Source organism: Eimeria necatrix, genomic scaffold, assembly GCF_000499385.1.
Source record: "Eimeria necatrix Houghton genomic scaffold, Enh_scaff329, whole genome shotgun sequence".
Lineage (NCBI taxonomy): Eukaryota > Apicomplexa > Conoidasida > Eucoccidiorida > Eimeriidae > Eimeria > Eimeria necatrix.
The window spans coordinates 2,010-17,009 of NW_013655325.1; the positions used below are offsets into that span (position 1 = coordinate 2,010).

The 15,000-nt window shown below is 47.7% G+C and overlaps 3 protein-coding genes across 3 annotated transcripts in view; 2 read left to right on the forward strand and 1 right to left on the reverse strand.

The window, feature by feature from the left end:
• ENH_00043960 (hypothetical protein, conserved) overlaps window positions 1-4,881 on the reverse strand; it is a gene marked incomplete at both ends in the record, with an annotated part of 6,551 nt that extends 1,670 nt beyond the window's left edge. Inside the window, one exon of the mRNA XM_013585410.1 lies at window positions 83-4,881. Within this exon, the coding sequence (XP_013440864.1) occupies window positions 83-4,881 (4,799 nt within the window). The remainder of the gene's footprint in view (window positions 1-82) is intronic.
• Window positions 4,882-7,493: 2,612 nt separating this feature from the next.
• ENH_00043970 (Orotidine 5'phosphate decarboxylase-Orotate phosphoribosyltransferase, related) lies at window positions 7,494-9,235 on the forward strand (the record flags this gene model as incomplete). The annotated part of the gene is made up of 3 exons (XM_013585411.1): window positions 7,494-7,817; window positions 8,264-8,380; window positions 8,768-9,235. 3 exons carry the CDS (start codon window positions 7,494-7,496, stop codon window positions 9,233-9,235), a joined length of 909 nt encoding a protein of 302 aa, XP_013440865.1.
• A 4,733-nt stretch (window positions 9,236-13,968) lies between these two features.
• ENH_00043980 (hypothetical protein, conserved) lies at window positions 13,969-14,559 on the forward strand (the record flags this gene model as incomplete). Its single annotated transcript, XM_013585412.1, has 1 exon — window positions 13,969-14,559. The coding sequence occupies one exon, from the start codon at window positions 13,969-13,971 to the stop codon at window positions 14,557-14,559; it is 591 nt and encodes a 196-aa protein (XP_013440866.1).
• Window positions 14,560-15,000: the final 441 nt, after the last annotated feature.

Genomic DNA, 15,000 nt, shown 5'->3' on the forward strand with positions numbered 1-15,000 from the left:
CCCCAGGGGGGCCCTCGAGGTGGAGAAGTTTCGGAAGCCTTCTTGGGAGCCAGAGGAAGATGCAAAGGAGCTGTCGAGACACTCCAGAGTGTGGGGCCCCACAGATGAGAAGGAACGAAGGGGGGGAGACACCGGGGCCTCAGGAGACACTGCAGCAGGTGCTGCTGCTGCTGCTGCTGCTGCTGCTGCTGCTGCTGCGGGCGGTGCTGGTGGGTCTACGCCTGGCTGGCTGTTTGTGTCTGCGGCGGAGACTGAGGCGGCTACAGCGGCCGGGTCGTGCTGCCGCTGCTGCTGCTGCTGCTGCTGCTGCTGCTGCTGCTGCTGCTGCTGCTGCAGCAGCAGCTGCTCGAGTTTGTCGTGGCAGTTTGCTGCTACTCGAACATCAAAAGGAAGCCGACGAACAACTATAATGCACTTTCCTTTAAAACTATTTACCCAACGCTCAGCAGCAAAAGAGGCCAAGTTGAGGGCCCTGGGGGCCCCCCCGGAGGGTACTTCTTGCCACAAGGGGCGGGTCAGGGGGCCCCCCCGGGGCCCCTGGGGGCCCCCCGGGGGGCCCCCCCGGGGGCCCCCGGGGGGCCCCCCGTAGCGGCTTCTTTCCTTGTCTTCGTAGCGCCCCAGACCCTCTGAGAAGAAGAGCCGCGCCCGTCTGCTGCTGGTGCTGCTGCTGCTGCTGCTGCTGCTGCTGCTGCTGTTGCTGCTGAGCGCGGTGGCGTGGCGCAGCCCGTGCAGCAGCAGCTGCTGCCGCTGCTGCTGCGGCAGCCGCTGCTGCTGCTGCTGCTGCTGCTGCCAGTGAGAAAGGCATGCGCTGTCTGCTGAGGCCCCCCGCTCCCGAGACCTGCAGGGGCCCCCCCCTTTTGCTGCTGCTGCTGCTGCTGCTGCTGCTGCTGCTGCTGCGTCGCTCAGCAGCTGCTCGGAGCTTCCTCGGACACTTGCGGGGGCAGAGTCGCCGCAGCCACACAGTGGGTGGCCATCAGCTGCTGCTGCTCCTGCTGCAGCTGCTGCTGTTGCTGCTGCTGCTGCTGTTGCTGCTGCTCCTAGAGACGCGAAGCCACGAGCAAGGCTGCTGCTGCTGTCCCCAGCAGCAGGTCCTGCTGCACCTGCTGCGCTTGCCGGGCCTGCTGCTGTTCCTGCTGTTTCTGCTGCTGCTGCTGCTGCTGTTTGTGCTGCTGCTGCTGCTGCTGCTGGCGCGCTCTGAGATACTGGCGAGCAGCGCCTGTGTTGGGCTTCCCCTTGTTGCTGCTGCTGCAGCTCCCGCTGCTGCGGCTCCTGCTGCTGCGGCTCCTGCTGCTGCGGCTCCTGCTGCTGCGGCTGCTGTTGCTCCTGCAGCTGCTGCGGCTGGTGCTGCTGCTGGTCTTGCAGCTCCTGCTGTTGCTGCTGCTGCGGCTGCTGCTGCTGCTGGTCTTGCTGCTGCTGCTGTTGCTGCTGCTGCTGCTGCTGCTGCTGCTGCTGCTGCTGAGCAGCAACGCCAAGGTTCAGGGAGAACCTGCCGTTGTTAGCTGCGCGCAGCACCTGCAGCTGCTGCTCCAGTTCTGCTGCTGCGAGCCCGCTTGCTGCCTGCTGCGCCTTTTGCTGCTGCTGCTGCTGCTGCTGCAGCGGGAAGGCCAGCAGCTCCGGAGGCAGCGGAGCTCCCAGGGGAGGGAGAACAGCAGCAGAAGAGGCCCTGCGAGCAACTGCTGCTGCTGCTGCTGCTTCGGAGACTGCTGTTTGCACTGAGGCGCTGCGGGGGCCCCTGCTGCAGTGCTGCAGCAGCCCTGCTGCAGCAGCTGTGGGGCCCCACAGCGAAGACACAGGAGACAGACACTGCAGCAGAGGGCCCCGCGGAGACAGCTGCCGGCCCCTGCTGCTGCTGCCTTTCTGCTGACGGCCAGCAGCAGCAGCAGCAGCAGCAGCAGCAGCAGGGGAGGCGTGCAAGCTGGAGGAGACTGGCGGAGCCTCAGAAGCAGCAGGTTTAGCTGCTGCTGCGTCAGCAGCAGCAGCAGCAGCAGCAGCAGCAGCAGCAGGTTTTGCTGCTGCTGCAGCACCAACTGCTGGTGCTGACCGAGTAGCGGCCTTCTCAAGCCCCGTAGAAGAACCCTGGCTGCTGCTGCTGCTGCTGCTGCTGCTGCTGCTGCTTCTGCTGCTACCACTCCTGTTGCTGCTGCTTCCGATTGCTGCTGCAGCATTCTGTTCTGCTCCCCTGCCGCCGCTGCCGCCATCTGCAGGTGCAGCAGGAGCAGCAGCAGGAGCAGCAGCAGGAGCAGCAGCAGGAACAGCAGCAGGAGCAGCAGCAGGAGCAGCAGCAGGAGCAGCAGCAGGAGCAGCAGGAGCAGCAGAAGAAGCAGCAGCAGCTCTGCCAAGCAGCCGCGAGGAGCTCCGAAGAGGTGCTGCCTCCCTCTGCGAACTGCGGGGGGCCTGAGCAGCAGCAGCAGCAGCAGCAGCAGCAGCAGCAGCAGCAGCAGCAGCAGAAGCATCCGCCTGCGGAGCCTCACCCAGTTGCAGTCTTCTGCTTCTGCTGCTGCTGTTGCTGTTGCTGCTGCTGCTGCTGGAAAGGCCGATGCTGCTGCTCTTCAGCAACGCTGTAGGGGAGACTGAGTCATTCGCATCTTGCTGCTGCTGCTGCTGCAGCAGCTCCTGCTGCTGCTGCAGCTGCTGCTGCTGCTGCTGCAACTGCTGCAGCTGCTGCTGCAGCCGGTGGTGGTGGTGGTGCTGCTGCTGCTGCTGCGCTGCTGCGTCTGCGTTGAAGGCTGCAGCAAACCCTTCTCTGGGAGCAGCAGCAGCACTGCGGTGGCGCTGCAGCTGCAGCAGCAAGTTGCTGCTGCGAGGAGACGGCAAGGGGCCCGCAGAGACACTTCGAGGTGCTGTGGGAGCAGACCTGCTGCTGCTGCTGCTGCTGCTGCTGCTGCTGCTGCTGCTGCTGCTTTTGGCGTTATGAGTGTTTAGCTTGGCCACAAGCTCTTCTTCCGCTGCTGCTGGTGCTGCTGCTGGTGCTGCTGCTTCTTTTGCTGGTGCTGTCGTTGTTCCTGCTGCTTCTGCTGCTGCTGCTGCTGCTGCTGCTGCTGCTGCTGCTGCTGGTCCTAGGCCAGACTCGTTGAGACTTCCGGGTTGGTTCTTGTCGGAAAATGCTGTCTGCTGCTGCTGCTGTTGCTGCAGTTGCTGCAACTGCCTTAGCTGCTGCTGCTGCTGCTGTTGCTGCTGCTGCAGCAGCTGCTCCAGCCGCTGCTCCTCCAGCGTCTGCTGCACTTTCTCTTGCTGCAGAGGTAAGACGCCATCAAAACTAAATCTCCGCTTCTCCTGTTGCTGCTGCTGCTGCTGCTGCTGCTGCTGCATTTGCTGCAGCTGCTGCAGCTGCTGCAACTGCTGCTGCAGCTGCGGCCGTTGCTGCTGCTGCCACGTCTGCTGCGCTGGAGCCGCCGAGGGAGGCAACATCCCGCAGGCCCCGTGTTGTGGCTGCTGCTGCTGCTGCTGCTGCTGCTGCTGCTGCTGCTGCAGATGCTGCTGCAGGGCTTGATGCTGCAGATGCTGCTGCAGAGCTTGATGCTGCGCTTCCTGCTGCTGCTGGCTCAGCTGCTGCTGCTGTTCAAGCTGAAGTTGCTGGGAAAATCCCCGCAGCAGCTGCTGTTGATGCTGCTGCTGCACTTGCTGCTGCAGTAAATGCGGGGGCTGCTGCTGCAGCCACTGAGGCTCTTGCTGCTGCAGCAGCTGCTGCTGCTGCTGCGGCAGCTGCAGCACCTCGTGACCAGGTGCTGTGTAGCGATGAGGCGGCGGCGCCGTTTGCTGCCATTGCTGTTGCTGTTGCTGCTGCTGCTGCTGCTGCTGCTGCTGCTGCAGCTCTTCCTGGAGCTGCTGCAGCTGCTGCTGATTCTCAATTAGGCGAGGCAGCAAAATGTTTTGGGGTTGGGTCCTGCTGCCAAAGTGGGCTGTGCCAAGCAGCAGCGGCTCCTGCTGCTGCTGCTGCTGCGATTCCGGTTGTCGTTGCTGCTGCTGCTGCTGCTGCTGCTGCAGCAACTGGCATTCCAGCTCTTGGTTGCCAAGCAGCTGCTGCTGGATTCCCTGCTGCAGTGAACTCTGTCGAATGGGAGCAGCAGCAAGCGGCTGCTGCCCTGTCAAGGCTTGTCGTGCTGCCTGCTGCTGCTGCTGTAGCTGCTGCTGCTGCAGCTGCTGCTGCTGTAGCTGCTGCTGCTGTAGCCGCTGCTGCTGTAGCCGCTGCTGCTGCAGCTGTTGCTGCTGCAGCTGTTGCTGCTGCAGCTGTTGCTGCTGCAGCTGTTGCTGCTGCAGCTCTTGCTGCTGCAGCTCTTGCTGCTGCAGCTCTTGCTGCTGCAGCTGTTGCTGCTGCAGCTCTTGCTGCTGCAGCTCTTGCCGCTGCAGCTGCTGCTGCTGCAGCTGCTGCTGCTGCAGCTGCTGTTGCTGCTGCTGCAGCTGCTGTTGCTGCTGCAGTGGTTGTTCTGCCCATTGCTGCGACTGCATCAAATAGTGCTGCGGATCAGAGAGGACTTCGCGAATGGCGCGGGTCTGCTGCTGCTGCTGCTGCTGCTGCTGCTGCTGGGTCCCTGGAGGGGTCAGTGCGAATGGAGCAGCAGCAGCAGCAGCGGCAGCAGCAGAAGCATCAATAGTTGGAGGCGCTTCCGCCCTCTGTTGTAGCATTTGCGGCTGCAGCGGCAGCGCCTGCTGCTGCTGCTGCTGCTGCTGCTGCTGCTGCTGCTGCTGAGATTGCACGGGACGCGACTCATAGCTCAGCGGCAGACCCATAGAAAAAGGAGCATCCCGTGCTGCGGCCGCGGGAGTTGAAGGTGCAGCAGCAGCAGCAGCAGCTGCTGCTGCTGCTGCTGCTGCTGCGTCAGTTGCTGCAGGGGCGGTCCCCCCAGCAGCAGGCAAAGCCTGATCCGCTGGTGTATCCTCCATTCTTGAGGAATAGTTGCTGTTGCTGTTGCTGCTGCTGCTGCTGCGTGCAGTGCTGCTGCTGCTTCCGCTGCTGCTGCTGCTGCGCAGCCGCAAGTGACCCTGTGAGCCGCACTGCGCGCACAGCCGTTATTGGCGCTTCTATTTCTTCTTTTTAATTTAATTTTGAAATAAATTAGTCAATTAATTCGGAAAAAGAAGATATTTAATGGAAAGAAGGTCTCAAACGCCGCAGACAACAGCGCCGCCAGCAGCACGCAGACCACTGGTCACCAGGGTCTGCTTCGGGGCTGGAGCATTTGCTTCTTTTTGCTGCCACAATTAATTAATATTGATAATATTAATTAATTAATTAATTAATTAATTAATTAATTAATTAAATGTAATTAATGAATTCAAATGCACTGATTGACAAAAGAGCAGCAGAGCAGGAAGCTCCTGGACCTGCCTATACACCCCGCGGGCGCGCCCCGCCCAGCTTTTCGCCCAAAGGCTCGTTTCAGCTTTTTGTTGAAATCTTTTTAATTTAAATATTTAAAAATTAAATTAAATTAAAAAAAGAGTTTTATAAAAGTATTTTAGTTGAATTAAAACAGTTTTTTGTGCTGCACGCACAAGAGTCGCCGGTGTGCACTTCAGCTTTTCTGCTTTTGTTCGGTGACGAAGAGTTTGCTGCTGCAGCAGACTAAGAGGCGCAGCAGCAGCAGCAGTAGTAGCAGTGGCTGCAGCAGCAGCAGCAGTAGTAGCAGTGGCTGCAGCAGCAGCAGCAGTAGTAGCAGTGGCTGCAGCAGCAGCAGCAGCAGTAGTAGCAGTGGCTGCAGCAGCAGCGGCAGCCGAGCTGCAGCTACTGCAGCAGCAGCAGCAATAGGAGCTTCAGAATCACCCGCAGCAACAGCAGCTGCAACAGCAGCTGCAGCTGCAGCTGCAGCAGCAGCTGCAGCTGCAGCAGCAACTGCAGCCTCCATGTACTGCTGCTGCTACTGCTACTACAATTACTGCTGCAGCTGCTGCTACTATCACTACTACTTCTGCTGTTGCTGCTGCTTGTGTTGCTGCTGCTGCTGCTGCTGCTGCTGCTGCTGGAGCTGACAGTAATCCTGTTTGCCAGGTGTGAAGACAAAACAAATAAAAGTAAATTGACATTAAATTAAAATGCCATTTTCGAACTTGGAGAGAGAAAAGCATTTAACAGATAATAAAAGGATAAAAAGGAAATTAAAAATGAATTAATTTGAACAGCAATATTAAAAAGAAACAGAAAAAGCGCATTAACAATGTCTTCTCTTTGCCTCCTCCTTGACTTTATTTTAACTTTTTTATTCTGAATAAAAAGCCATCAAATGCACTTTTTAATTCTGTGCATATCTTCGCGAAAAGAAAGAAAATAAAAGCAAAAAAGAATCCAAAAGTATCTTTTATTTGGCATATTATTTGAAGTGACCTTTGGGTTACTTCATTTCTTAAAATGTTTTATTTCTTTCATTCATTTCCAGGCTGCAGTGTACATACACCGGAAAACCAGAAAGCCAAAAAATCCGAAAAGCTGAAGTGCGCTGAGCTGTACATACACCGGAACTGCGCAGGCGTTTTTTGCGGATTTTGTGGTGTATGTACACCACCGAGTAAACACCAAAATGTTGCAAATTGGACTTCAAGTGTTACATTATTTTATGCTTTAGAGAGTCTATAAATAGACTAGAAATAAATAAATATTTGAAAAGATAAATTAAATATCCTTTTTGCATGTTGCATGCACTTTAGGCTGTTTGTTGGCCACAAGGCCCCAAAAGCCGCAGCAAAGAAGGCGCACTTTTCGCAGCTTTTAATGAAAATAAAAACAATAAATAATAAAAAAACATTAAAGAAGAAAAAGACAAAAAGAAAGAACTAAAAATTCCCCACAATGGGCTCATGGATCGCCATTTCCATTTTGGGCATTTTGCAAGATACACTTCGCGTTCAGGTGTCTGTACACTCGAAGCAAGGTGTCTATTCTGTAATTCGCAGAAAGCATTTAAATTCAAATCTTTTTTTCATTTAATTTAAAGAGACAAAATGGAAAATAAAAGATATTTAAAATGTTTGGATCATGGCCTAAAATGCCCTTTTGCATGAGGGCCGGTGTAATTTCAAGAAAAGTCCAAAAGTGCGGGAGAGGGGGCCAGCGGTGGTTTTTGCTCTTTTTGGCGTTTTTTTTCGAAATATTTGAATTTATTGAATTAATTAAATTAAAATTTATAAATTTAATTAAATAAAAAGAATTAATTCGCTTTTTTCGAGCCAGTTGCTCGATTTTGCCTCTTCTCTGTCCTGCTGCCGGCGTGAGGCTGCGGGGCCCCACAGCAGCTAGCTCGAGTTGGGGTTGTTTTTCTCCGTTTGAAAAGCACTAAATGGAATAAAATAAATAAAAATAAATTAATTTGAATTTAATTTAATTAATTTCCCCAATCTGCGCGCGCAGATACACCGGAAGCCTCTGCGCCGACTCCGGCGTTGAGGTGTATGTACACCTGGGAGGTGAGTGTACACCTGGCGAGGTGTACGTACACCTGGGAGCCCCCGCACCACAACAAAGCCATTTCAACTCCAAATTTTTCCGCTTTTCTTCCAAAAGCATGCAGAGCAGTTCCAGTCTTCTCCCGCTGCTCTCTGGGGCTGAGCCTGCCCTTTGTTTGGCGCTAAGTCCCCCTCTATGGGGGCCCCCCTGCGATGTTGCCCGTGAGGGGCACTTGGGGGCCCCCTCGGGGGGCCCCCCGGAGGCTGGGGGGGCCCCGGGGGGCCCCCAGGGCCCCTGCAAAGCCTGCGGGGAACCCGCCTGCATCTGCGAAGTGCAGCAGCAGCTGCTGCAGGCCCTCGCTGCTGCAGCAGCAACAGGAAAGCTGCATGCAGTGCTGCTGGAAATGCCTTTCTACGAACAGTTTGGCCCGAAGGGCTTCAAGGTGCGCCGGCGGGGCTTTGGGGCTGCATGCGCATGCATTGGCGCATGCATACATGCGTGCATGCATGCATGTATGAGCAAGTGCATGCATGCATGCATGCATGCATGAATAAGTGCATGCATGCATGCACGCATGCATGGATAAGTGCATGCATGCATGCATGCATGCATGCATGCATGCATGCATGCATGCACGCATGAGCAAGTGCATGCATGCATGCATGCATTCATGGATAAGTGCATGCATGCATGCAAGCATGAGGTGTCTGTACACCCGAGAGGGCATAGAGTGTACAGGCAGGTCGCAGCACGTCTGGGGTGTACAGGCAGCAAAGTGGGTTCTTTGGAAGCTGCTGACTTTGTTTTTTTTTTATTTTTTGAATTAAATCTTTTAAATTGGATTTATTTGTTTGAATTTAATTAATTTTGTTTTGTTTCTGCCCCCAGTTGCTGGAAAGAGTCGCCCAAACAGCCCATCCGCTGCCCCTCATCCTCGACGCCAAAAGGGGGGATATTGCAAACACAGCAAAGGCTTATGCCCGGGCCCTTTTTGGCGTTTTGGGGGTAAATTAAAAAAAAATAAATAATTAATTTATTATTTAATTAATGCATTTTGGTCAATTAATTCAGAATTCAATTTGATTAATTGTAATTAATTAATTCATTTATTTGTTTATTGAATAATTGATTAATTACAGTTATTCTATTGTCAACTAATTCGCCATTTACTTCATCATTTAACTCTTTGTTTAATTCATCAATTAATAATCCAAAAGTGAATTATAAATAAATAATTTTAATTTAATTTCTTTCTTTCTTAAAAACTTCTTCAGTTTAATGCATTTCAAAGCGCCATCTCACGTCCTATTATTCATTCATTTCTTTTATTTATTTAATTTAATTATTTTATTTATTTAATTTTATTTTTTTATTTTGTTTTATTTTTTTTAGGCTGCTGCTGCTACTGTCAGCTGCTACATGGGAAGAGACTCAATAATTCCTTTTCTTTCTTTCAACAAAAGTGTTTTCGTTTTCGTCGAGTGTCTCCCTGCTGCTGCTGCTGCAGCAGCAGGACTAGCTGCTCTCAAGGGCTTTAAACCCCCTGCTGCTGCTGCTGCTGTTCCTGCTGCTGCTGCTGCTGCTGTTCCTGCTGCTGCTGCTGCTGCTGTGGATGCGGCTGCTGTGGGTGCGGCTGCCAAGACCGGTCAAGGAGCAGCAGCAGCTGCTGCCAAAACGGAAGCAGCAGCAGCAGCAGCAGCAGCAGCAGCACCAGCAGTAGCAGCAGCAGCAGCAGCAGCAGATCCCGCAGCAGCAGCAGCAGCAGCAGCAGCAGCAGCGCCTGTGGCTATGTATGAACATGTTGCTGAGCTTTGCAGCGAACTGTCGGCAGCGGAAGGTAAGAAGACAAAAATAGATTAATTTAATTTAATTTATTTTAATTTAATTTATTTAAGTTAAATTAAATTAAATTAAGTTAAATTGATTGGATATAAGAAAATAAAAAGCGGAGCATAAAATTAATTTTGTAGATGAGCTTATATAAATTTAAATGAAATTTAATGAATTTAAACGAATTAAAACGAATTAAAATGAATCAAAAAGAATTAAAATGGATTAAAAAGAATTAAAATGAATTAGAAAAAATTAAAATTAAATCAAGTAAAAATAAATAAATTAAAAAGAATCAAAAAGGACCCAAAAGGAATTCAAATCAATTCGCACGAATTAAAAAAGAATTAAAAAAAGTAAATATGAATTAAAAATAATCTATATGAATCTTGAAGAATTAAGAAGAATTGAAAAAATAAAATAAACTTTAATTAAAAAAATAAATACATAAAACAAAACAAAATAAAACAAAATAAGTAAAATAAATAAAACGAAATAAAATAAAAAATAAAATAAATAAACAAAAGTTTGTGCTGCAGGAGAAAAAGGACAAATTGGAATATCTCTTTCAATTGAAAACAAAAAAGACCTTTTTGTCTTTTTGAATTTGAAAAAGAAGTTTAAAAATCTTTTTTTTTTAATTCATTTTAATTCTAATTTGCAACTTCTTCAAGAACTCAACGACCCCACAGGTGAATTTATTTTTTATTTACATAGTTTATTATTTATTTATTTATTTATTTATTTGCTTGTTTTGGTTATTTATTTATTTGAAGTATTATTTATTTGTTATTTGTTTATCTGTTCTGCCTACTTTTTATTTTTGCAATTTTTCTTTTTCATTTTTTATCTCTCTTTAATTATTTTATAATTTTCTTCTTCAATTTTTTTTATTTTCATTTTTAATTTTATTTTAATTTTGTTTTTTAATTTTCTTCTTTGGATTGTCTCCTTTTGCTTTTGTCTTTTAGGGTTTAGGATTGTCTCTTTCTGAAATATTTTCAAATTTCGCTTTTAAATGCTTCAAAATTTTCTTTTTAATTATTTCAGTTTCTTTTAATTGTCTCCTTCAATTCTTTTCAAAATTGTTTTTTCTCTTTTTTATTTTCTTTTTTTAATTCTTTTTTAATTAGCTTCTTTAATTACTTTTTTGTAATTGTTTTTTATATTTATTTATTTAATCCCATGTATAATTTCCATTTTATAATTATCTTCTCTATTTATTATTTTATTTTCCAATTATCTCTCTTTGAAGCTTTTCTTTCTAAAATGACTCTTTGATTTATTTTTGAAACGAAACAAAACAAAAGAGAATTTAAACAATTAAAACAATTAAAAACAATTAAGATAATTAAAACAACTAATTTAAAAATAAAAGTAGTTAAAAATAAAAAGAATTAAAAATTAGAAAAATTAAAAATAAAAATTAAAAATAAAATTAAAATTTGTTTTTTTTTTGCTGCAGTTTTTCAAAACGTCCTCATCAGCGTCAAGCCCCCCCGCCTGAGCGTAAGTGAATTTTCTTTTTTCATTTTTTATTTTATTTTTTTATTTTTCTTTTTTCATTTTTTGGAATTAAAAGAATATTCTTTTTGCAATTAAAGTCTTTTCTTTTTTCTTTTAAATGGTATTCTTCTGGCCTTTCAAATGATGTTCTTTTCGTTTTTCAAAAACCAAAAAAAATACTAATTAAAACCTAAAGATCAGCAGCAGCAGCAGCAGTAGCAGCAGTAGCAGCAGCAGCAGCAGCAGCAATAGCAGCAGCAGCAGCAGCAGCAGCAGCAGCGACTGTCTACTTTTGTTTGTCTCTTTTTTTTTAATTTTCTTCTTTGAATTATCTCCTTTTAATTTGTCTCCTTTGTTCTTCTTATACTATCTCAATTAAATCATCTTTTTTAATTTTCTATTTTTGATTTCTATTTTTCTATTTTTATTTTTCTATTTTTTATTTCTATTTTTAATTTCTGTTTTTAAAATAATTGTCGTTGGGCGTTTGAAGAGAAAAGAAAAAAGAGCCAATTTGATTTGTTCTTCATTATTTTAATTTAATTTAATTATTTTAATTCAATTATTTAATTTTATTTATTTATTTTTAATTAATTAATTTATTTTCATTTATTTAATTTTGTTTTTTTATTTCTCAGGAGGCTCGAAAATGTCTAGAAGAGAATTTCGCCCAACTGGCTCAAGTCTGCCCCCGCCTAAACCCTAAACCCTAGGTCCCCTTTTGAGGGTTTAGGGTTTAGGGTTTAGGGTTTAGGGTTTGGGCGCGCGAAGCCGCAGCTTTTGCCGAGCCTAAACCCTAAACCCTCGGCCACTCTCCGCGCCTCGGGCTCCGCGCGCAGAGCCTAGGGTTTACTAGGGTTTAGGGTTTAGGGTTTAGGGTTTAGGGTTTGATTCCTCGCTGTCCTTTTCTTGCCTCCTTGCGAGTCTTTGGACTTCAAAAAGCTCGGCGAGAGCTTTGGAGGGTTTATCTGAACAAAACAAAAATAAATAAATTAAAATTAAATTAAATTAAATAAAAATAAATAAAATAAAATAAAATAAATAAAAAGAAATAAAATAACAAAAGGGAATTAAATAAATCGAAAATGAAAAGAATTCATAATGGGGAAATAAAGAAGATTGCATTTTTAATTTTTTTGATTTTTTGAACTTCTTTTGATTTAATAAAATCAAATAAATTCCAATTCTTTTATTTCTTTGTTTTTATTTCTTTAAGGTTTGGGACACAAACCCTAAACCCTAAACCCTAAACCCTAAACCCTAAACCCTAGTCCAACAGCGCAGTTATTATAATAATAGTTTCTGTTGTTTATTTATTCTTATTGTAGTTTTCCTTATTATTATTATTATATTACTATTACTATTATTTTATTATTATTTTATTATTATTATTATTATTATTATTATTATTATTATTATTATTATTATTATTATTATTATTATTATATTATTGTTATTGTTATTGTCTTGGTCTTACAGACATAGGCAGCAGCAGCAGCTGCTGCTGCTGTTGCTGCAGCAGCAGCAGCAACGCAAGAGTTGAATTCTTTGATTTGCTGCTGATTATATTTTCCTTGTTTTTGCCACTCAGCGCCAATGGTAGAAAGAATGAAAATAAAAAGAAGATAAAAAAGGCACTGCAGCAGCAGCCAAGCAGCAGCAGCAGCAAGCAGCAGCGCGGACTGCTGCAGCAGCAGCGCCTCCCGCTGCAGCAAACCCCAAGCAGCAGCAGCAAAAGCCCCCAGCAGCAAAGTCAAGTCAATTAAGGAGACAGCCAAAAGAAAGCCCCGATTGTCTCTTCCCCGTTTGCTGCTGAGGGCGCTGAGCTGCGCTGCTGCAGTTGCTGCCAGCAGCAGCAGCAGCAGCAGCCACTGCAGCAGCAGCCGCCGCTGCTGCTGCTGCGCCTTCGCAGCAGCAGCAGCAGCAGCAACTTCTCGACGACGGGCTGCTGCAGCACGAGGACTTGCTGCTGCTTCCTCCTCCAGCTGCTTCAGCCAAATCCGCTGCTCCCCAGACTCGGGGCTTCCCTCGGAGGGTTCCATAATGAAAGACATCTCCAAACCCTAAACCCTAAACCCTAAACCCTACGCCCTCGCGGCTGCGGCGCGGTGTGCAGCGGCTGCCGCCGCTCGCTGCGGGCTGCGGAAACCCTAATTTAGGGTTTAAAAAGGATAAATGAAATGGCAATTGCGAAGGGATTTATTTTGAACTTTAAAAGAAAGAAAACTTGCAAAAGAAGCTGCTGGCGGGCTTTGCTGCTGCGGCCCGCGGGCTAGCTGGGGGCCGCGGCGGCTGCGGGCTACGGGCGAGTTCAGTTGGCCGGAAAAATAAATTAAATGGATTTAATTAATCACAATTTGTTTTTAATTTGCAAAACTAAACAAAGAGAGACAAAGCCTGCAGCGAACGCAGCAGCAGCAGCAGCAGCAGCAGCAGCAGCACACTCGATTCAAGGCCAGAGCGCCGCCGCCGCCGCGGGCTGGCAAGCCACTTGTTTTTTGGCTTTTCTTTGTCCGTTTTTTAACTTTAAAAACATTTTAAAACTTCTAGTTTTTAATTTAATGCAATTTAAACTCCTTTTTGCCTTTTTAACTCGCCGTTTGGCCGGCAAACTGCAGCGCCGACTCGAGGTCACCGCGAGCGCCGCGCAGCCGTGGCCAACTTGTCGGCAGCAGCAGCAGCAGCAGCAGGCCCTCAAAAGCCGCCTTTAAAGCCACAAAAAGAAGAAAAATAAAAGTATTAATTGTTTGCTTTTCAAAAAATAACATTTAATCTTTTTAATTCGCAGTTTTTCGATCGGTTTCTCTCCGCGCAGCCTTCTGCGTCGGGTGTACAGACAGCTCACGGCGCCACCGCCAAGACACCTGACCACTCAGCAGCAAATCATTTAATTTAAACTTTATTATTTATTTATGCTTTTAGTTCATTTTTCTTTTTAAAAAGGAAGCGCTCGCGGGGCTTGCTGCCTCGCGCTACCTTTTCCTTTTTAACCGCGCTGTTCTCTATGTTGCAGCAGCAGCAGCAGCAGCAGCAGCTGCAGCAGCAGCGCTTACGGCATCACAAAAAAAAAACAGCAGCAGCAGCAGCAACAGCAGCAGGGCTGCTGCTTCTTCATCGCGAACAAATGCAGAAAGAGCCCCTTCGTCCTTTCCTTTCGATTAGTTAATTTCAGTTTTTTAGTGCTGTAGCAGCAGCAGCAGCAGCAACAGCAGCAGCAGCAGCAGCAGCGGCAGCAGCAGCAGCAGGCCCGAAGGAGCATGTGCAGACTAGAGCCACAGGCAGAAGAAAACAAAGTTGGAAATAAAAAAGAAACTCTTGCTGCATCAAAAAATAAAATCAAATTCAAAAAAAGAGAAAAAGAAAAACAAATAAAGACGCTTGAGACCGCCTCTGCTGCGCTTACGAAGCAGCAGCAGCAGCAGCAGCAGCAGCAGCAGCAGCAGCCGGAAGGGCAGGAGCAGCGGCTGGAGCAGCAGCAGTGGCTGCAGCTGGAGCAGCCAGAGCAGCAGCTTGAGCAGCAGCAGCTGCTGCAGTCCGAGGAGGTGCAGCAGCAAGAATTGCTGCTGCTGCTGCAGCAGCAGCAGAGGGAAGAGCAGGAGGAGCTGCTGCTGCTGCAGCAGCACGAGGAAGAGGAGCAGCAGCTGCTGCGGGAGCCGCAGCTGCTGAGGCTGCTACAGCAGGGGCAGCAGCAGCAGCCTCCTTGCTGCGGCTGCAGCAGCAGCAGCAGCAGCAGCAGCAGCAAAGATTCTAAGGAAGCAACAGCAGCAGCTGCTGCTGCTGAAGCAGCAGCAGACACAGAGGGTATTTTTGAATTGTGCGTCACGCCCATTTTCTTTTTAAAAGAATAAAAAAATAAAAAATAAAAAATAAAAATAAAAATAAATAATTTATTTATTTTTAATTTTAATTATTTATTATTTTCCTTTTTTATTTTTTATTAACTCCAGGCCCTCCGTCTGCTCGCTGCTGGCTCACAGCCCTTTCTCAAGGATATCTGCTGCTGCTGCTGCTGCTGCTGCTGCTGCTGCTGCTGCTGCTGCTGCTCCGGATCTCTGCAGCAAATGCGCTGCTGCTGCCGCTGCTGCTGCTCCGGACCTCTGCAGCAAATGCGCTGCTGCCGTTGCTGCTGCTGGCAAGCAGCAGCAGCAGCAGCAGCAGCAGCAGCAGCACAAACCTCGACTATCTTATTTTGCATTTAGGGATTTGCTGCTGCAGCGGCTGCAGCAAGAATTCCAAATAGGGGGGCCCCCAGATGTTCTCGGGGGCCCCCTGGGGGCCCTGTGGGGCCC